At 40.0% G+C, this 20,553-nt stretch overlaps 6 protein-coding genes and 7 non-coding genes across 15 annotated transcripts; 11 read left to right on the forward strand and 2 right to left on the reverse strand.

Annotated features, from left to right (window-relative positions):
- Positions 1-9,248: 9,248 nt before the first annotated feature.
- On the forward strand, positions 9,249-9,933 carry LOC6529857. The gene is made up of 2 exons (XM_002090785.3): positions 9,249-9,366; positions 9,431-9,933. Exons 1-2 carry the CDS (start codon positions 9,324-9,326, stop codon positions 9,877-9,879), a joined length of 492 nt encoding a protein of 163 aa, XP_002090821.1. The 5' UTR covers positions 9,249-9,323; the 3' UTR covers positions 9,880-9,933.
- Positions 9,934-10,362: 429 nt separating this feature from the next.
- On the forward strand, positions 10,363-11,062 carry LOC26535437. The gene is made up of 2 exons (XM_015197415.3): positions 10,363-10,465; positions 10,516-11,062. Exons 1-2 carry the CDS (start codon positions 10,423-10,425, stop codon positions 10,980-10,982), a joined length of 510 nt encoding a protein of 169 aa, XP_015052901.1. The 5' UTR covers positions 10,363-10,422; the 3' UTR covers positions 10,983-11,062.
- Positions 11,063-11,704: 642 nt separating this feature from the next.
- LOC6529858 lies at positions 11,705-12,694 on the reverse strand. The gene has a single exon (XM_002090786.4). The coding sequence runs from the start codon at positions 12,543-12,545 to the stop codon at positions 11,898-11,900; it is 648 nt and encodes a 215-aa protein (XP_002090822.1). The 5' UTR covers positions 12,546-12,694; the 3' UTR covers positions 11,705-11,897.
- Positions 12,695-13,081: 387 nt separating this feature from the next.
- LOC6529859 (cryptochrome-2) lies at positions 13,082-15,098 on the reverse strand. Its single transcript, XM_002090787.4, has 2 exons — positions 14,327-15,098; positions 13,082-14,262 (listed from the first exon to the last, which is right to left on the reverse strand). Exons 1-2 carry the CDS (start codon positions 14,991-14,993, stop codon positions 13,307-13,309), a joined length of 1,623 nt encoding a protein of 540 aa, XP_002090823.1. The 5' UTR covers positions 14,994-15,098; the 3' UTR covers positions 13,082-13,306.
- A 387-nt stretch (positions 15,099-15,485) lies between these two features.
- LOC26535527 (sperm-associated antigen 7) lies at positions 15,486-19,234 on the forward strand. Of its 3 annotated transcripts, XM_039371887.2 has the most exons (6): positions 15,486-15,642; positions 15,726-17,468; positions 17,636-17,686; positions 17,865-17,915; positions 18,093-18,143; positions 19,012-19,234. In XM_039371887.2, exon 2 carries the CDS (start codon positions 15,777-15,779, stop codon positions 16,542-16,544), a length of 768 nt encoding a protein of 255 aa, XP_039227821.1. In that variant the 5' UTR covers positions 15,486-15,642; positions 15,726-15,776; the 3' UTR covers positions 16,545-17,468; positions 17,636-17,686; positions 17,865-17,915; positions 18,093-18,143; positions 19,012-19,234. The 3 variants fall into 3 exon arrangements, with proteins under 3 accessions (XP_039227821.1, XP_039227822.1, XP_043062829.1); XM_039371888.1 differs by lacking the exons at positions 17,865-17,915; positions 18,093-18,143; positions 19,012-19,234 and adding an exon at positions 18,322-18,372; XM_043206894.1 differs by lacking the exons at positions 17,865-17,915; positions 19,012-19,234 and having other exon boundaries at positions 18,093-18,121.
- LOC6529861 lies at positions 17,496-17,565 on the forward strand. The gene has a single exon (XR_005560916.1). It is a non-coding gene; the product is annotated as a small nucleolar RNA Me28S-Cm2645 (small nucleolar RNA).
- Positions 17,719-17,790, forward strand: LOC6529862. Its single transcript, XR_005560918.1, has one exon. It is a non-coding gene; the product is annotated as a small nucleolar RNA Me28S-Cm2645 (small nucleolar RNA).
- LOC6529863 lies at positions 17,947-18,018 on the forward strand. Its single transcript, XR_005560919.1, has one exon. It is a non-coding gene; the product is annotated as a small nucleolar RNA Me28S-Cm2645 (small nucleolar RNA).
- On the forward strand, positions 18,176-18,247 carry LOC6529864. Its single transcript, XR_005560920.1, has one exon. It is a non-coding gene; the product is annotated as a small nucleolar RNA Me28S-Cm2645 (small nucleolar RNA).
- LOC6529865 lies at positions 18,404-18,475 on the forward strand. The gene has a single exon (XR_005560922.1). It is a non-coding gene; the product is annotated as a small nucleolar RNA Me28S-Cm2645 (small nucleolar RNA).
- Positions 18,636-18,707, forward strand: LOC6529866. Its single transcript, XR_005560923.1, has one exon. It is a non-coding gene; the product is annotated as a small nucleolar RNA Me28S-Cm2645 (small nucleolar RNA).
- LOC6529867 lies at positions 18,867-18,938 on the forward strand. The gene has a single exon (XR_005560917.1). It is a non-coding gene; the product is annotated as a small nucleolar RNA Me28S-Cm2645 (small nucleolar RNA).
- A 136-nt stretch (positions 19,235-19,370) lies between the features above and the next one.
- On the forward strand, positions 19,371-20,518 carry LOC6529868 (probable palmitoyltransferase ZDHHC24). Its single transcript, XM_002090789.4, has one exon. It carries the CDS (start codon positions 19,484-19,486, stop codon positions 20,357-20,359), a length of 876 nt encoding a protein of 291 aa, XP_002090825.1. The 5' UTR covers positions 19,371-19,483; the 3' UTR covers positions 20,360-20,518.
- Positions 20,519-20,553: the final 35 nt, after the last annotated feature.

A 20,553-nucleotide genomic window follows, 5' to 3' on the forward strand; every position in this document is an offset into this window, starting at 1 on the left:
GTTGCAAGTGCAGCCCTTTTGCAATGTTAATTAAAAATTATTGTAATTTCTTAACGCGTAATTATGCTCGAGCTCTCGACCACTGCCTGTTGTTTTATTTATTGAAAGCCCTTTTTCGCGCACGCGGCCACGAAATTTCATTAACACAATGGCCCATAAACAACGCTATATGAGCCTGATGCTGGGAAAAATGCATATAAGGTGCCACCAACAGAAGCTTAAAATGGGCGTTACCTTGAGCAGGGAGCCGGAAAACTTATTATTACATTAGTAGTTATTTTAAATTCATTTTCATTTTCCCTACCATCATAATTAATATTCCGGGAAACGAGTTTTAGTTTAGCACTTCTCATATATTAGTAACATTTCTAAAGCAGCGAAAGAACAAGAAACTTGCTGTTATCAACTATTTAAAATAGTTTCATTTCATTACGCACTTAAGGAACTCTGGGAATTAAGTTAAAATGCACTTTAGACCGTAAGCATGTTAAGCTCTTTAGTGCGTTTGCTGCACCAACACCCATTTCTTTCCTCCCGCCATTGAAACGTGGGACCTTGTCAAAAATGGCATGAGTTCCAGGTGGATGGTTGCCTCGGCATTTGAGATACGAAGCCACCATCGAAAGTTTAGAATTCCAAAACAAAAAGCCTACCAGGCAACAAAGGCTCGCCCACACAGAGTAGTGTCTTCAACGCACACACATGCATTGTCCACACACTCTCACACGCTCGTGAACACACCACTCGGAGGAATTGTCATTATACAATGCAACCGTGAATAATAGGCTGACCCAGATGAGGTGCATTAACCAAATGAACCGCATCGCAGCCCATAACAATATCGCATGCACCCACCGAAACACCCATAGCGCCTCACAAGCACACGCGCACTTGACTCAGCCCACGTGGCGTATGCGTAATATGAGAGTGTGAGAGCTTTAACATTTCGAAAGTACGTGGGTGGAGAAAAAGGGAGACCACAACGCAGAAAGCCCGATGCAGAGCGGTATAATTAAATTATAGAACTGGCGAAATAACCAACGAAACACACAAAAAGTAGAATTTATTAAATAAGAGTGGTTGCTAGTCCGGGTTTATTTAAAAGTGGAGTAATAAGCATTAATCTTAAATGTGTTCAATACTCAATAGAAAAAGGAACAAGTCAAAAACTGAATTCTAGATTTCCCTTATCAAAAATAGGCGAAGGCATATTATATTAATTTCGAGGCATGTTTGCCTGTTTTCTATGAAAAAGTAAGCTATATAAGCTTACACGTGCATTTAATAAAGGTAAAAGATACTTACGATAACTACACTGAATAAAACTAATAATAATAAACAGGTATATCGTTAAGTTAGGCCTAAAACTGAAAACCGTAGTATAACCATAATATTATCAAAAATGCGCTAACCAGCCGAAAGCCACTGCAGCTATGGCTGATACCCATCCTGCAGCTTAATTTACAAATTAAGCATATAAAATAAAATACAAATGCGATTATTATAATTACACGCAGTGACTTAATAGCATCTACAATTGCGGCCAAGCGCATATTAGTTCCTACTTTCTCAAATACCCCATTCTCATCATCCCACATTTTTTCCTGTGCAGTTTAGGAAAAGGCAGACTAGTTCACTATCTCCCATTAAAACGAAACCAATTAGTCCTTGCTACCCTTCCCCCAATTGGAAAATGAATACGCTGGTGAAGACAGAATATTGAGGGTCCTGCACCGTTCCGTTGGCACAAATCGCATTGCATTCAATTGTCGATCAGCTTTGCTGATTGAATGCAAGCTGCATCTGCAGCTCAAAATCAAACTCAGGCTGCATCGGAGTTTCTACTTTCAGGCTGACGAAAATTGCTCGTTTGCACATGAGCTCAGCTGAAAATTGCAACGCGAAACACGTAGAAAGACGGTGGTGGCCAAGGAGATGTGGGGAGGGATTCGAGCCAAATGATTGGCCACGTCAGAAGAACTTATCGTGCATTTCCCCAACGTCCGTTGATGGTTCAGTTCTCCCCTATCGGTAGAACGATGGAATTTCAATTACTCCCTGAGGATGGATCCCACAAGCCAAAATTGAGAACTTGCTATATTTCATCATCGTTTTCGTGGGCTATTGAGTGAGAACCCAAATGACTGCCAATTTTAAAAGATAAAAAGACGAAAAAGGACTACACATAACTGCAATTTAAAGCAGTCAAAAAATAATTCAATTATACAGCACCAAAAATAAATTGATAAATTCTCAAACATAGAACGAACTTTAAACATAAATAAATAGAAAAAAGATCCATAAACACCGAATGAAAAAGGAACAACAGTAAGGGAAAACTAATGGCAGCGACAATGCGCCGCAATTACGAAAATAGTTGAAAACTGTGCGAGCGACAACGGAAAAAACAGGAACATAACCAACCGAGAATACCGGTTAAAGCATAGTAAATATTTTCCACCGAGCCCGAAAAAAGGAGAACTGTGTGGATGTAGGTATGTGTGTTTTAAAAGCGCTGTGGCATCGTTAATATTTTTCCTGCCAACTGTCAGACAACAAAACCCACAACAACAAAAGCGGCAAGTTGGCCAACACGCATACACGCACACACGCCGCATACGCCAGCAAAGGGGGCCAAACTGCAGCGATGCAGGGGGCGTGGCACTTGGGATTGCCAATGGGAACTGCAATTTTTTGGTTCATGAACATGCGGCAAAAATTAGTAGTGAAGCGCGCCAAACACAAAACACACAACTGACAATGGAAATCGTTCGAGTGACGCAGGAAAAATCGACGCAGCATTAGCGAAAATGGGAATCTGCACAGTCAAGAAAATTGACGGAAATTCGAAGGGTTCTCTTTATTCCCTTTCTGTGATGGTAAGGGAAAAGCCGTTTAATCCAATCAAATTAAGGCGTAGTTTACGTAAAATAGTTTTATTAATGAAGCAGCAGTGATAGGAGTGATATATAAATAAAATATTTCCATACAACTTTTTTTAAGAATAGTAATTAATAAATATAAAGTAGTAATTGGGAGAGATCACCTTCAGTCACTATACCCAGGCATTGTCAATATTATGTAACTGAAGCGACCACAGCAAATATGGGAAAACAGTGAATGCCAAAAACTTATCTAGTAAAATGACGCAATAACAGCAATGATAATATTGTAAGCAGCACGCTGATAAATTGGCAAATGTTTTGCATGTTCAACATGCGAACGACCTGTCCCCTGTTTTTCCTGGTTTTACCATGTTTGAAAGTGTTTTGTTGGCGGCCCGATATTTCGGGACTGCATATATATTGCCACGATGGTTCCATGCATTTTTGAATCTGCGCAAAATAAATTTAAAACAAGTCAAAGAGACTTGGAGTCGTTTTACATGACAATCGGTTCAAAAATCAATGCTAACATTTGTAAAACTTTCATTTCTGGTCCAAAATCCTTGCCAGCCACAAGGAAATGCTCGACCTGATTATGAATCCAAGTTTTTCGTTGGGCATATTACGAAATTTTCTGTCGGCCCCATTTGCTGGGCTCCTCTTTGGCCTTTTGATTTTATTATTTTTCCATTTGCAGCAGATTGGCTTAGGCCCAGCCTAAAAACCCAGGAGAGCTGGTTTTCCCTTAGCAGCAACCCCGTGGGCAATTTGGAAGCCATTTGTTTATTCCGTTTTTTCACCTTTCTTGTTTTTGGTGCCCTCAAAAAATGTCACAGAAGCCGATAAATAAAACTTTTGCAGATGGGCTGCCCGTATATATTGCTTCTCTATTTATATTATATAAATCTAGAGGAAAATCAATTGGAAAAGAAAGAATTTTATTAACAATGAGAACTGCCAAACAGTATAAGTACTGATGCAATGCCATGCCAACAAAATATTTTGCACACTATTGCCATAGCTAGAAAAACATTTTGCAATATTCCACATTAAATGTGGGTATTCTTTATATATTTTTAAGGCAAACAAATATGTTTTGGATTTGGGGAATTGTGTAAATATTTCATAAAAATGTACATTCCAACGAATTCCATTAGCTTGAGGTATATTTTTAATTATTGTAGTTGCAGTGGCCACAAATGGCAAATGCAGAAGCAAATCGCAACAACAAATTCAGCTGCAACTTTTCAAAGTAAACAACAAGCAAAAATAAAACCAAATAAACGCCAAAGCCCCAAAAATAATATGGGGGAACACGCAAATTGTTAAGCTTCTTGTAAGCTGCAATGCAAATGCGGCTTTAATCAATTAAAAAATTTCCACAGGCAGAAAGTTGCCATGTATGGGTATGGGTATGGGTATGTGTGAGTGTTATGGGAAAAACAAAGCAAATCAAATGCAAAATGGGGAAGCACGGGGCGTATGAGCAACTTTTGCGGCTGCTCCCCTGTCGTTCCCCAACTGGCACGTATACTACGTATACTGGCAAGGCCTTGCCAAAAATTTCAACTTTCCGCCCCTGTATTGTTGTCTCTGCGGTCTGTTGGCTTGACTTGACTTTTGGTTTTCCCTGAGCCCTTCTGAATCCTTCGTCCTGCGCTGTTTGTCCTTGCCTAATGTTGCTCATCATCGCATTGTTGTTGCCGCGCTGAGTCTTATTTATGCGACGTTGTTGCTGCTGCTGCTGCTGCTGCCGCCGCTATATGCAAAGATAATAAGATAAATGTTCTCCAAGGACTGGCCGACAGCATCGTTTCTTATGCGAGCAGGACATTTGCACAAATGTTTTGTGATAATAAATATTACTCAGTGCCCCATCACCGGGACAGAGACCGGTCCTTGGTCCTTTGGTCCTTTGGTCCTCCGCTCCTCGATCCTTGGCTCTTGATTCTTCGCTCTTGGACGAATGCTAAGGGACTGGCTGCGGTCGCTCTGAACTGGCAACAAAAGAGCTGCGAGCGAGTGGGGAAATGGCGGATATTTCGAAAAATGTTGCACTTACTTTTGTATCATGTCTGCGGTGCGGTTACGAATCCCTATTATATATTATATAACTTATATTTCATAATTGCCCCTCATTCGGTAATTGATATTTAGTTATATAAGCTATATTTCACATTTATTTCAATATGCAATGTAATCTATCAGGGGTATTTAGATTTAATATTCATTTCGTTTGCCTGACGCATTCGTTCTTAATTTTAGTTTTAGATCCTTTAACATTTAAATTTAAACATAAATTTATTTACATGCCATTTTTTGCACATCTATGTTCCTTTTTTCTCCCCACACCTATTTAGCCTAATTTAACTAAACTTTCAACTTATCATTTTGTAGTTTGTAACAATTTTAGTTCTAGTAGCTGAGGAGGAGTTCAAATTATGCAGGAGGCGAAGGATGCAAAGGACATGGGGTCCACATGAAACTTATTTTCTAATGAATTTATAAAAACGTTTCGAAACACTTGGGGGCATTGCGCTGAGGCCAGAAAAGCGAAAAATAAATTTGCATAATTTATATGTTCCAAGTTTTTAGTCAAACTGCAATCAAAAATATATTCATATGAGCTAGATTTTAAACCAAACTTTGGAGTATATATGTATGCCAAATGCTTGTATGCTTATATCATTTTATTAATTTTTTTATTCTTAAACTTAAAATAAAAAGCCAAAATGACAGAGAGTAGAGAAAATATTCTGTCTAACAACTTTCTATGTTTCCTAACAATACACTTAACTAAGCTATACTTAGTGAAGTTCATCAGGCAATTTAAAGTGTGTCTGAAATGTCGAAATTTTTAGTTTACACTTGAACTCAAAACTATTTATCATTTAGCTGGAGGCAAACATTCCTTTCAGGGTGTTAGAAGTAGAAAAGATTTAGTAAACACTTTCTTTTGTGCATAGTAAAAGTTGAATCTTCCTTTTGAGTGATGCGAAAATTTTGTCTTAGGCCTGTTCGCCACGCAATACGCAAACAGAAATTGATTAACAAAATGAAAGAGGCTCGTAAAAGAGAAGCAACATAAACAGGAGGAAATAAGTGTGTCGGAATGGGTCATAAAGCCAATTGGTCATCCCCCGAACCAGTTGCCAATGGAGTGAAAATATACCCCAAAGACGGGCGGCTTGATGAAAAATGTATGCCTCACGTGATGGTCGCCAACCGTAGACACAAACAGAAACACAGAAGCGCCAACTGCGAAAAGGGAAATGGAAAACCGTAATCATTTAAATGAAATTCGGACGAAAAGTCCCGGCGAGGAACCTCTGATTATCTCTGGAACTGAGGCGCTGAGGAAGTGGCTGTGGCCGTGTCAATGGCAGTGCCAGTGGCACCGTCGGCTTAACTCGGACAATGAAGGCAAGCGAGTGAAAAATTACAATTGTCACAACAGCAAATCGGTTTTTCATTGCTGCTGCTCATCGCGAGAATTTTCACGGCGCATTGAAGTTGATATGGAAATAATTGCATGGAAATTCTCGCCAGCTCGGAGATGTATATCTCACGTTTTCCATCTCTCCACCTCTCGCTGTCACTGGGAAAATCATTAATCTTTGGCGGAATCTTGGCCCATTACGTATACGACGCATTGGCCGCCGACAAGTTTAATGAGTTAATTTTGAATTCCATTGCCGCGGCGGTTGCTCTCTTCAGAGAAAAATGCAAATTTTACACCGTCTGGCATCTTGCATTCCATCTCCATCTTCTTTTCAATCCTCCAAGCCACCCAAAACAACCCAATCCCCCTTTCATTAGCCATTAGAGCTCCATTATGCGTTGCATGTTTAATTATGGATCCTTTGGTGGCAGGAATGGGGAAAGAGGAAAGAAAGGAAAATAACCAGCAAAAGTTGAAAATTCCATTAGATAACAGCTTTGATGACTTTCAAGTGGCTCACAGGCATTTATGGTCTGCTTTGCCTTCGATTAGCTCATCGAGTATTGATTGCTGGACATTGATGGTGATTGCGTCCATCCAGTGGATTTGGCCATTAACGATGCCATTGTATGCGAGTTATAAAAGAGCTTGGTTCCGTCAGGTTCTCAATTCCTTGTAATACCCATTCATTGAAATATCTGAAGAATGAAACTCTGGTTTATATCTGGTTTATTTGGGCCACTTAATAGCCATTTGTTTTCACCCAAAAGAGTTGCGCTGGTATTCTTAAAAAATATAAAGAAAGTATAATTGGAAAGCCAGAGCCAATTTTAAATAGTTATTATTTTACTATTCCGAACTAGGAAACACACATCGTACTCGGATTGAACCATTTAAAAAATACAGAATTATTATTTTGTAATGGAAATAAATATCTTTACTTCTATGATTTTTATACCCTTTACTTAAAAAGTATGTAACTTGTAACAGGAAGGGTTACCGACCCTATAAAATAGGGATCACTACCCAAGTAGTCCGTATAAACCTCTCGACCTCAAACTATAAAAGCTTGAAAGTTGAAATTAAGCATGCAGATCCCAGAGACATAGACGCAGTACAAGTTTGCTTTTAAATATTGACACGCCCACAAACCGCCCTCATTGATGAAATCTATCATCTTAGTTTAGCCCATTCAAAACCCCAGTCGCACTTAAGCTTCGAAGCCAGCATCCAAGTAATTAAAAAATATACCCAAATAACTCGACAACGGAAACAACAACGCCAATGGCATGGTAATCATTATGATTGCACGAACGTAATGCAATTTAATGGCCAACAAACACGGGACCAACGACGGGGCCGGGAAATGGAAGCGTGACCACACTCGAACAACGACCAGCAGATTTAACAGAATCAACCAGCAGAATTTGAAGTGTTGCAGATATTGGTCAAAAGTGCTGCCGACGGATTTTAAACCCTCCATACACTCAAAACCAGATGCGACAAAATCTCTACAACTCGCATGTACCCTTTTTATTGAAATATATATAGCGAATAGGAAAAAATATCTAAAAATAGTATATTATAAATATTATATAGAATAGTTTAATGAATAATGCGAGTCGAGCCAGGCACAAACCGTTCGTCCGTGTGAAAGGCGCAATCTGAAAACGCTCGAGAACCAACCAACTATATTTATTTATAAAATCTTTTTACACAATATAAATTTCAAAATATTTTAAGTGTAGAGGTGAGGAGAGAAACAGCAGCAAACGACAAAAGCCACAGAAGAGATAAACGCCCACATGAACAGTTATCACGCAGGACACAAAAGAGTGAGATCGGGGGGCGCGGGCGGATAAGCTGATGGACGGACGACGACAAAGTGCGTTCACATAATAATAATGGAAATAATTTAACTTATTGGATTTTAATGGGATTACACATGCGCAACATGGCCAGTGCGGGTATTAAAAGTTGGTCAACTTCTGTAATGGCCCTTGGCCAACTCTCGAGCCCAGCGGAAATGCCAGCCGACCAACGAGGATAACGGTAATGATAATGATGATGTTGATGGCCTCCGGTTTTGGGGGCTTGGCGGAAAGGGGACTGGAGATCGGGGCGTGGCAGCTGAGCGGTCCATTTGAAGCTGAGTGCTCTGAATGCAACTTGGCTGGTAGGCCTATCGATTACTTTTAAAGCAGTACAATAATAATAAGTAGATGTAATAAAAGTACATAAAAGTATTGGATATTGGATACAAAGAAATCCATTAAAAATTAACTTACAAAAGTTTTAAAATTATTTATTAGCTAGCCTTGGCAAGCCGAAGATTATCACTCATTTACTCACTTGGTTAACTTCTTTAGATGGTATAGTAAATATAAATTAGAATTGGAATATTTTATAGAGTGTAATTATAAAGTCATTTGGAAAATCACATCTCGTCCTAAAAGTCCCACTCTTGAAAATATTGTTTTCATGAGAAGAAAAAAATGTGGAAATTTCATTTGAACTTCCACTAGCTGAGTAACGGGTATCTTATAGTCGAGGAACTTGACCAACGCGTTCTACCTTGTTTCATTTAAAAAGGCAATATTATTTGACGTCAGATGTCTGTACTGCTGCTGGCGGGCCTAACTTTAACTACGTTAGTTACATTTATGGACTTGGTCAAGGAGTAAATTTTCCCGGCAGCCAGTCGTCATTTCCATGTCCAACATCATCAGCAGGAGCAGCAACAGCACTGGACCACAAGGAACATCATTTCCGACGCAAACTGATGGCAGTGAGTTTTCCCAAATACTCAAGTATGTTGCTTTATAAATAATATTCTTTCAAGTCGTTATTACGCAGCATTAAGAAGAGTGTAAAAAATCAATGGAATTATCCAGCTTGGCGAATCGGTTTTCTACACTTCCTTTATCAATTATTTTGGATCTATAAATTAAGAATAATCCAACTCTCCGCGTCAGTTGACTTTGTTGGTTAGCGGAATGAAGATAATAACTTTCTTGGTATTAGCAAATCTGCACTTCGGTGAGTTCTTCGCAGCCTCAGATATCGCCTCTGTAATAACATGATAATACAATATATTGCTCAGCCCTGAGTACTAAGGAGTATGAAGAAGCAGACAGGATGGTGACGTGGAGACTTCAAAATATTGTGAAGAAGTATAAAAACTTGGCCACCGGAAACGCCGAGTTCTCCCAGTGGATAGAAAAGATAAACAATATTGCTGTCCGGAGTGACTTTAGAGTAAAGATGGAAATGGAAGGTGAATTTAACGTCTACGATCAGATGCGCCAATCATATGAAGATAAAATTACTGAACGCTTGACCACGATCAGATCTCTAATTGCACAAAGGAAAGGAGGCAATAGATGTGTTAAGTTCTACCAACATCAGCAAAATGAACTTAAAAATGCCTACAAATCCTCCAATAAAAGAAAATCGCAGGTTGTTACAGAGAATAGTAGAGATTGCCCTACAAGAAAAAGGGAAAAGCGGATGTATGATTACTATAACGATTACGATAACTATGGATTCTAATGAAGTTAAATATTTGTAACTAAATCAAATAAAATCCCGCTTATGATTTATATATTTCAAACACCTATTCTAATTATACCCGCTACTCGTAACCGCCCAAAACTGCGACGCCCACACTTTTGAAAAATGTTTTGATATTTTTTCATTTTTGTATTAGTCTTGTAAATTTCTATCTATTTGCCAAAAAACTTTTGGCCACGCCCACTCTAACGCCCACAAACCGCCAAAAACTGTCCTTCGCACTTACACTAGCTGAGTAACGGGTATCAGATAGTCGGGGAACTCGACTATAGCGTTCTCTCTTGTTTTACAATTGAAACAAGTAAAAAGTAATTGTTAATATAAACCTTTTTGTTTTCATTAATTTGATATTATTACTTAACAAGTATTAGGACCTGAAGAAGTTTCTTTTCATGGCTTTAGTAATAAGGGTTAAGCTGTTTAATATGCTTGACATACTAAAGCATATCCATCGATTTGATTCGGCCTTGTAGACCTTCCTAGATTTGGTATTCACTTTAGTTAGCATTTAGAATCACCAATATGCAGTTTATGGCAATATGCCTAATGTCAAATATTGGCTACAGTAAGTACATATATTCCAAGATAGTATCTGATTTAACAACATATTTTCAGTACTTGGCATTACAATTGAGCAACTTAATAACGAAGCAACATTTCGGCTAAGGGAACTTGTGGAAAAGTATAAACTTCAAGCTATTAGCAATCCCGAATTCTCTCAGTGGATTAGAAAACTTGAGAAAACTAGCTGGTCGAGTAGAATGCAAGAAAAAATGAAGGTCCATGCGGAATTTAAGATCTACGACGAACGTCGCCAGCTATTGGAAGCTAAAATTGAGAAACGCATTAGGGCGATCGAAGACCTCATTTCCAATATTATTGCAAAAAACCCGAACAAGGCTAACAAGTGTCTTCAGTATTACCAACGCCAGAAGACATCTCTTAAAATGGCCCACAATTTTTCGAATTTAACTAAGCAGACAAACCTTACACGTAACTCAAAACCATGCGAGAATGCCAAAGTGCTTTCCAGTGAAGTAGATGAAAGCACTGAAAACCACGATGAGTATAGTTATTACTAGGCTAGTAACTACTAGTATCTAGAATCGTGTGAAATGTTTATACAACATCAATATATCGATTTTCCGAATTTTTATTTCAAGCAACGAATCTCCAGCACTGTTGGTATTGATTATACTATAATCAATCTTGTTGACCATACTTCCATTTCGCAGAGCCCGTGGCCGTTTTTATTACATCCACAATTCGGCTGACCACATTTTAGCTTCATTTACAGTTATTTGCAGGCTTCCACCTACACACACACGGCGCCCACTAAATGCCCACGCCCACTCGCAATCCCACGCCCACAGCCACGCCCCGCAGGCAAAACCGCAAATTCAATTTTGGTTTAGAGCCTACAAACATTTTGGAGCGTGTTTATGTCCGGCTGCATTGTTGCGAGTAGTTTTCACTCCTGGCCCGCTTTTAATGCAATTTATGGGAAGTGTTTGCCCCGGATTCGGTTGCCACTGACCACAAAGCGATCTTTTGTGCTATGGAGAGTGGATGTGGGCGCGGGGCATGGGATTTTCATTAAAGCGTGACCAGTTTCCAACTGACAGTTCTTAGTGGCCACATCCACATGATAATCATCAATGCTGATATGGGTCCATATGTTCGCATTTCCATGTGGACCAAACAAAGTGCGAGATTTCAGTTCTCAAATTTATGAAGCAGAGAAATTCGCAAATTGCTTTATTTTAGAATAATTATAAACTGAGGGTATATGGCATATACAACGTTTTTCTTTCATTAACTGAATACATATTTAAGTTTTATTACATCAATGCTAGTGCTGGCTACTACCGAACCCAATCCAGGCTATCATTCCGGTTACAATGCTCAACCTCACTACAAAATTGGAAAAGTTACAAGCGAAAGTCGGCCAGAAGATTCAAACGAATTTTGGAGGGTAAACGGGTTGACCGTTTCCTCTATTTGTCAAATCGAACCAGACGCGTGTCGTCGCCGACCTCCTTTAGATCCTTTGAATCGCGGCGGAAGCGATAAGTGCCCAAATCCTGGTTGGCCGTCTCTGGCAGCTTCACCTTGATGCCCTTGTACTCGGTTTGAGCTTCCCTGACCTCTGGCACTCGCAGCGCCATCTCTGCCTTGTACTCGTCATCGTTGCCAATGTCCACGGCCTTGTCGTTCTTCTGCACGGTGGGATCCTCCTCGTCCTGGTTCCAGCCATCAATCTCGATGGGCACAATGGGGTTGCCATCCACGCCTATGACGGAACTGGGAGCGCCAGTAGGCAGGATCTCCACGGTATCTCCAGAAATCACATTTCCGGCGGGTGGCGACTCAACTGCATCCGTTTCCACCGTGTTAGTCACCTCTTGGAAATGGGGACGGTCCATCGATGTCAGCGAGTTGACGAAATTGCGATTGAACTCCACGTCATTCTTGGCCATATCATTTATGTTGATATCTATTACAGTAACGCCATCGATGTTTCGCGGACGGTCAATGGTGAGGCACGTAACACCGGTGGACATCTTTGAGCGCGAGGTCAAGCGGGCCACAAGGGTTCGGTGCAGCGCCAACTGGTTCCTCAGCATCGACAAATTGCGAAACATGGTTTTTGTCGGTGTATCGAGTTCGGAAACTAACTACCTATCACACCATAAACCGTAAAGTTAAATTTAAAAAAAATGTACTTATTTACAAACAAAAATTGGAAGGTCTTAAGTTGCCGAAATTTTAGATATGACTAAAAGTTACAGCTTAGCTCGACAACTGACAAACCTCGATTGTGAAGGAAGTTAAAACCAAGGCTAAAATGTTTCCTTATTATACCCGATACTCGTAAAGTAAAAGGGTATAATAGATTCGTTGAAAAGTATGTAACAGGCAGAAGGAAGCGTTTCTTTATAAATACGTATACATAAAGTATATGTATATATTCTTGATCAGGATCAATAGTTGAGTCAATCTGGCCACGTCCGTCTATCTGTCTGTCCGTCCGTATAAACGTCAAGATCTCAGGAACTATAAAAGCTAGAAAGTTGAGATTCAGCATGCTGACACCAGAGACACGTTTGTCGGTTCATACTGCCCACAAAGCACTTCCAAAGCTGAGTACCGGGTATCAGATAGTCGTGAAACTCGACTATAGAGTTCTTATATTATATTCTCATATTAGTCATATTGTTTCCATTATACCTAATGGCAACTTGAGCATTCCAATACCAAGTACAATATACAATGTATACTTAATATATAACATATTTCAGTGGAGTAACAATCAAGAAGTTAATAGACTTATACCTAAAATAGTACATCAAACATTACGTAGATCTCGCTACCTCTCACATAAGGTAGCAAAAAAATGTAAGTTTTAACGTTTTCGCTTAGGGGCATTTCCGGCTACCCTTCGCACCTTCCGCTTGCCTGAAGTGGAGGTTTCTGATTTCTCCTCGAAAGACGACTCCTCCTGCTTGCCCGTCCGCACCTCCCGGTTTACTTTGTAGGCTGCCCCCATTCTCTTAATGTTATCCTTGTGCACCACTTCGTGTTTAACAATCCGGTGAGGATAATCCGTGCCTAGGACGCATCCGTATGCCCGCTGATCCGCGAGCGAAGCCTTCCAGGGCTCATAAATACAGCCAGATGGATATTTTGAGAGTTCCGGCACATACTTCCTTATATAGTGCCCTTGGGGATCCGTCTTCTTGCCAAATGCCACCGGACTGTAGACGCGAAAGTACTGGTAAAAAAAGGCGGACGCAGATAGCCACATCCAATTGCCAGCGTTTAAGGCCCAGTCCTGATCCAGCAATAGCTGCTCAAACACCCGCTGTCCTTCCTCCCAGCTGATCCAGAGGTCTCCGCGAGTTAAGAAACAAGCCACCGCATGCCGGGCCAGATGATGGATCCAACCCTCCTGGCGCAGCTGACGCATAATGGCGTCGATAAAAGGATATCCGGTGCGTCCGTGAGTCCAGGCCTCCAAGTGATCAGGATGCTCCTGCCATGGAATCTGCATGCAGTATACATTGCCCAACATGCGATCGAAATTGGGCTCCGCAGCCGCCACTGTATAGTAAAATTCCCTCCACATGAGTTGTCCAATGAGCGAAACGGGCGGCTGCGAGTGCTTCGACTGGCGCTTGATTATCTCCGTGAGCTTTTGATAAAACAGTCGGGCACTAAGGCATCCAAATTTGAGGTAAGGACTCAGTACTGTAGTGCTAGGCTCCAGCGAGTTGGGTGCCGTGTTAGGCTTCTCAAAGCGGGCAACCCAGATCTCATCCTTTAGGGAATCCTCCATGCGGCGCAGGGCCTCTGTTTCACCTATTGTACCAAAACGAATGCCACATTCTCATGGTTATGATCAAGACTTTAATTATATCCTTACCTCCCGGAAACTTATTAGGTCCGAGTTCCTCAGGTCGTTTTACTAATTGCTCCATCGTGGGACAATCATAGGCCGCCAAGTCCTCTTGCTCCACTTCATCTTTAGGTGGTGAAGTTATATTTGTTAGCTTTTCAGGAGACCCTAAAACTTTGGGTAATTTTAGTTGCTCCACAATGCCCAGGAACTTTTGATACGTAATTGGAGCCTTGCCAAGATTCTTCGCTATAACCAATTCCGGATTGTAAATAGTGTGGGAGCAGTAAGTTTCCACTTTGACACCCTCTGTCTTGGCCAACTTCTGCACGGCAGCATCTCGCGTCATGGAGTACGGCTCGATATCTGTCTCAAAAGACAGAATTTCTACGCGCCAACTCTTGAAAATACGGGGAAAAACATCCGCGGGCTTCCCGCGCACCACAAACAGACGGGAATTAAGTTTCCGAAGCTGGTTATCTAAGTCCTCCAGGGTTTGCTGCAGGAATCGCCATCGATTGGCACCCACTTGCATCCAATCGAGGATTCCTGGATCCAGGATGAAAATCGGGCGGACAAAGTATTTTCCTGGGGCAGCGTTAGCGGCGGAAAAAATTTGGGATAATGCGGGGTTGTCGTGTACCCTGAGTCCTTTACGGAACCAATGGACCAAAGTGGACCTTTGTGCATCCATTTTACCACGTGTTCCCGATTTCAAACGGTATTTATGCAGATTTAACGCGGAAAATGTATTTCAAATACAAAAGTGTTCCAACGGACCTGCCAAAGCGTTTTCTGAACTTATTAACACTGCCCTGCAAGGAAATTTTTAAAATTGTTTTGCCTGTCGTAATTTTTTCAATCACATTGGAGAAGGAAGTCCAATTAAAATTAAGAAAATGTTTATTTCTTTTTTTGAAACGTTAATATATTCACAATAATATTGTATGTACATATTTATTTTTTTACATGGTACATTTCAGAAGCTTATTCTTTACATGATTACAACAAATTATTTAAATTTATATTATAATAAACAATTCGTCATAGCTTTTATTACATGACTTAAGCAAAATATTTTGAACATTTCTTTTTAAATCTTTAAAGAATTTGTGTTTCAAGTCGGCCGTCGAGTGTAAACAGCTGTTAAGCAATTGGAAAATACCGAACTACGGAAAATGCGACCAAGTTGGCCTTCCCTAGTTTCAGTATTTTTCGCAGAATTTATTTGGTGCACTAGCACCGGTTGTCAATATAATTATAATTACATTAAACCCTCCTAAAACAAGCAAATCAACGGCAATCGAACAACTCAACGGGCTAATAATAAACGCCAGAGAGTGGTAAGTCCCCAACTATACGGCCACAAAGAGCGAACCGCTCGATTAACTGAGATTCCCTCGCATTTCTTTTGATGCCATCGCAGGCGCACATCCGCCAATTGCTCAACATCAAGCGAGGAAAACACGGCGGAAAAATGGATCTGCTAGACTCAATACTCAACGCCATGGATGCACCGCCTGCCAACAACGAGCAACAGAAGTCGCTGATCAAGAAACAGCGCGAAATGATGGAGCGGATGCAGAACAAACAGAAGGAGGAGCTCCTCCGATTCCGAAAGTATGTGGACGAACGGATGGGACGATTTGCCAAGGACGACAGGCGATGCATCGAGTTCCAGCCGCTGGATAAGGTGCATCGCTCGGTGATCCACGAAGTAGCCGAAAATGGTGGTTTCATTGCCATGAGCTTTGGACGCGAGGATGTGGACCGACATTCGGTTGTGTACAAAAAAGAGCACGCTCCTGGCGAAGATGAGGTCACGGCGCGTCGGAACGGTGACGGCTGGAACGAAGAGATAGCCAAGGAGTACGCGGAGCGACGGCGGGAACGATTGGCGCAGGAGCAAAGTGACAAAGAAGCCTCCGCATCCGAAGCAGCAAGTTCCGCCTCGTCCACATCCGCAGCCGCGGATCAGGACTCTGCCGAAGTTAAACCCACGACCAACTACAAGGCCAAGTATGCACACCTCATCGGGGAGTCGGCCGCATTGCAGGCGGCTCGTAAGACGGAGACCAACCAAAGCTACGGATTCGTGCCCAGCAAGAACAAGAAGGATGTGCGCTCCATCGAACAAACTTTGGCCGACATCCAGGCCAAAAAGCGTCTGCGATTAGCTCAGCAGCAGGAGCTAGAGCAGGAGCAACTAGCGCAAGAGGCAACCACATCCACAGAGGACCCATGAGTCGGCTGCGACCCAATTAGTATACAGATAGCTCACTTAATGCAGGACTGTCGCAACCCAAAATGATAATACTTTGTAAGGGCATCGTAAACAACCATAAAAACAGAATCAGGCATGATATACTCATCTTGTTCCTGCTCGATAATATTTGACAAAACAAGGCATTGGCCAACTTTATGGAGCCAAAGATTTTTAAAATTTTGGTAATTTATACGATCTTTTTGCTCTGAATAATCGTATTTGGAAAAAGGGAAAAGGCTTGATAATAATTTTTATCTTAGAATAACCCCATTAAAATGTTTTCCCCAAAATGCCCTATTTTTGAGTTATGACAGCCTTGTATCGAGTGAGATTAGTTTTGTTGATTCAGATTAGTCACATGAAAGGTCACTGACTGCCATGTAAATTATATGTAATAAGCAATTTAATTTGTTGGCCATTTAGGATGCGAAAGTTGTAAATGTTTTAAGCAAGTTATGTGTCCGTAGCAGCGTCCAAATCGCAATATCTATTTATATAATAAAAACTTGAAAAACGTCGACTGGTTCAAATAAATCTAAAAAACGGAGCGCCACTCAAAAGTCCCCAAAAAATCCAGAACATTTCCATTCCAGTATTTTTTTGTTCGTCGCTTCTTGTCACGGTGGTGAAGCAGTCACAGTTTAGTGTCAGCCGAGAGCCGCACCACGTGTTGCACAGTTCAAGAAGTAAAAACTAAAGTTACCACGATGGCCAAAAGAAAAAACAGGACAATTGCTCAAAATACAATAGAAAAGGATATGTTTAATAGCTGAAAGTTATATAGTAACTGAAAGATTGACGCCTCATGAAAATGAGCAATTGCCTTTGGCAGCGTGGCACGTGTTACCCAAAGAGTCTCACCTTGAGACTTTTGGGGACTATGGGGTATAAAAAGTTTATGCGGTAAGCAAAACAAAAAGAAAAATCCTCACAATTATGATCGTTAGATGGGATCAACTGATGCCTATGCCTGATTCATCTTGATCGTAGATCTGATTTTAAATATATTTTTAATATATTGGTTATGTTACAAAATACTCAAATAACTCGTTTATTTTTCATTACTCCAGAAAAAGCGGATATCTCTGACTGAGACCCACAAAAGAAGGAGTTCCACAATTGTAAGTATAATGATTGATATAATTTAATTGCGTTTTATGTGATGTAGTTAAGATGGGGACATTTGATGCCTGTGATTTAATCCCTTGATAGTAGATCTGATTTTAAATAAAATTGGTCGCTTGCGTGCTTATATGTTACAAAATACTCCAATAACTCTTTTATTTTTCATTACTCCAGAAAAGCCGGCTATCTCTGACTGAAACCCACAAAAGAAGGAGTTCCACAATTGTAAGTTAATGATTGATATAATTTAATTGCGTTTTATGTGATGCAGTTAAGATGGGGACATTTGATGCCTGTGATTTAATCCCTTGATAGTAGATCTGATTTTTAATAAATTGGTCGCTTGCGTGCTTTTATGTTACAAAATACTCCAATAACTCTTTTATTTTTTCATTACTCCAGAAAAACCGGATATCTCTGACTGAAACCCACGTAAGAAGGAGTTCCACAATTGTAAGTATAATGATTGATATAATTTAATTGCGTTTTATGTGATGCAGTTAAGATGGGGACATTTGATGCCTGTGATTTAATCCCTTGATAGTAGATCTGATTTTAAATAAAATTGGTCGCTTGCGTGCTTATATGTTACAAAATACTCCAATAACTCTTTTACTTTTCATTACTCCAGAAAAGCCGGATATCTCTGACTGAAACCCACAAAAGAAGGAGTTCCACAATTGTAAGTTAATGATTGATGTAATTTAATTGCGTTTTATGTGATGCAGTTAAGATGGGGACATTTGATGCCTGTGATTTAATCCCTTGATAGTAGATCTGATTTTTAATAAATTGGTCGATTGCGTGCTTTTATGTTACAAAATACTCCAATAACTCTTTTATTTTTTTCATTACTCCAGAAAAACCGGATATCTCTGACTGAAACCCAAAAAAATAAAGGAGTTCCACAATTGTAAGTATAATGATTGATATAATTTAATTGCGTTTTATGTGATGCAGTTAAGATGGGGACATTTGATGCCTGTGATTTAATCCCTCGATAGTAGATCTGATTTTTAATAAATTGGATATCTTGCGTGCTTTTATGTTACAAAATACTCCAATAACTCTTTTTTTTTTTTCATTACTCCAAAAAAACCGGATATCTCTGACTGAAACCCACAAAAGAAGGAGTTCCACAATTGTAAGTATAATGATTGGTATAATTTAATTGCGTTTTATGTGATGTATTTAAGATGGGGACATTTGATGCCTGTGATTTAATCCCTTGATAGTAGATCTGATTTTAAATAAATTGGTCTCATGCGTGCTCTTATGCTACAAAATACTACAAGAGTTCTTTAATTTGTAACTTTCACAGAAAACCCGGATATATGGACTGGAATAAGCTAAACGAAGGATGTTGTTTTGGGGCTCAATGTCCAGATCTAGAGTGGACCAATTACATTACCTTTTTCTACCTTGGCCTTTTTAGACTTATTGTGAAGTAACTAAGCTTAATTGAAAATCTATGTGAAGAATTGGAAAAAAGAGTTTACCAGAAGAAATACATTAATCTTTGAGTTAAATCTTTAAACACCAAATTTCGGGATATTTTTTATTTGGTTGTGAAACTAAGTATTCTGAGTATTCCTCTGAAACAAAGTTAAGTTTTTAAAATCTAACAATAATAATAATATATCTAGGCTTCCAAATGGTAAAGCAAAGCCGAAAAACATTAATAAATCGTGTAGGCTAGAATAACTTATTCAAAATCACATCCATACTATTTCCAAACCAGTTTGCACTCTGCAATACATTTTTTAAGGTTTTATCAAAATACTTTTCCTACAATGAGGTTTCGAACGCTGAAGAACATGTGGCCAAAAAAGAAGTTGGAGCAATTTCTTATGGTATTCATTTTATGTGGCTTGCCCGCCATATACTATGTTCTGATGGAGATTATACTGCCGGAGTTGTCGGATTACGGGTCACCTGCTTACGTATTTCAGCTGCTGCTCGGAGTGTTTCTCTTTTCGAATGTGATGTCAAACTATGTCATGTGCATCCTGGTGGACCCTAGCATCGATCCCAAGCTAATGAAGAGTCAATTGGAGCGGGGAGAGCACCAAGAGGACTGGCAGAAGTGCGACCAGTGTGAGATTCTTGCTCCACCCGGATCACGTCACTGCTGGAAGTGTGGTGTTTGTGTGCTGAAGCGAGATCATCACTGCTTCTTTACGGGATGTTGCATCGGCCATGAGAACTATAGATACTTCTTCTATTTCCTCATCTACTTTTTTCTAAGCTGCGCGATTTCTTTGACGTCATCATCAATATTTATTTACGTACTTCATGGGGGCAGATACCAGCTCTCTATGCTGACTGATCTCACGCCGAGCACTTCGAAATTTAAAAATGTCCACTTGAACTCTCTTATTATGAGGATAATTTATTTTAAGTGGCCTGATAGATACGAGGTGGTGTTCACTCTGGTATTCGTCATGCTTTGGATCGGGGTATGCGTAGCTGCTTATGTGGCTTATGATCAGTGGTCCCGTGGCTATATTTGCTATGATTTTAAATTTCAAAACTTTCCTTTTGACCGAAAACTGCGCCGGAACTTTAAGACCTTTTTGGGGAGGCGAATGAGATGGACCTGGATCTCTGGATTTATTCCCAGCCAGCTGGACCACGACGGATTCGATCTGGACAACCATCAAGGATAGCTAAATAATGTTGTGCTTTTTAGTATTTTCAAAATTACTGGTGCGGTGAAACATGAAAAATCCAAATTAATATAAGTAAGCTCAAATTTGGTTAGGCATGCAAGACTTTAGTCAAAATTAAATATCAAAGTCTTTAAGAAGTTGGTGTTTATCACGTTATGTGTTTCGTTTTATTTAGTGTTTGCTTTCCCAGG

This window comes from Drosophila yakuba, chromosome 2R (assembly GCF_016746365.2).
Source record: "Drosophila yakuba strain Tai18E2 chromosome 2R, Prin_Dyak_Tai18E2_2.1, whole genome shotgun sequence".
NCBI classification, from domain to species: Eukaryota; Metazoa; Arthropoda; class Insecta; order Diptera; family Drosophilidae; genus Drosophila; species Drosophila yakuba.

What these genes read in the sequence shown, in the direction of transcription:
- LOC6529857 (XM_002090785.3), top strand. Translation starts at nt 9,324, where the DNA reads ATGAAGATAATAACTTTCTTGGTATTAGCAAATCTGCACTTCG. An exon ending in ATTAGCAAATCTGCACTTCG is followed by an intron (nt 9,367 to 9,430) that starts GTGAGTTCTTCG and finishes TATATTGCTCAG; the next exon opens with CCCTGAGTACTAAGGAGTAT.
- LOC26535437 (XM_015197415.3), top strand. Translation starts at nt 10,423, where the DNA reads ATGCAGTTTATGGCAATATGCCTAATGTCAAATATTGGCTACA. An exon ending in AATGTCAAATATTGGCTACA is followed by an intron (nt 10,466 to 10,515) that starts GTAAGTACATAT and finishes ACATATTTTCAG; the next exon opens with TACTTGGCATTACAATTGAG.
- LOC6529858 (XM_002090786.4), bottom strand. Translation starts at nt 12,545, where the DNA reads ATGTTTCGCAATTTGTCGATGCTGAGGAACCAGTTGGCGCTGCACCGA.
- LOC6529859 (XM_002090787.4), bottom strand. Translation starts at nt 14,993, where the DNA reads ATGGATGCACAAAGGTCCACTTTGGTCCATTGGTTCCGTAAAGGACTC. An exon ending in ACCTAATAAGTTTCCGGGAG is followed by an intron (nt 14,263 to 14,326) that starts GTAAGGATATAA and finishes TTGGTACAATAG; the next exon opens with GTGAAACAGAGGCCCTGCGC.
- LOC26535527 (XM_039371887.2), top strand. Translation starts at nt 15,777, where the DNA reads ATGGATCTGCTAGACTCAATACTCAACGCCATGGATGCACCGCCTGCC.
- LOC6529868 (XM_002090789.4), top strand. Translation starts at nt 19,484, where the DNA reads ATGAGGTTTCGAACGCTGAAGAACATGTGGCCAAAAAAGAAGTTGGAG.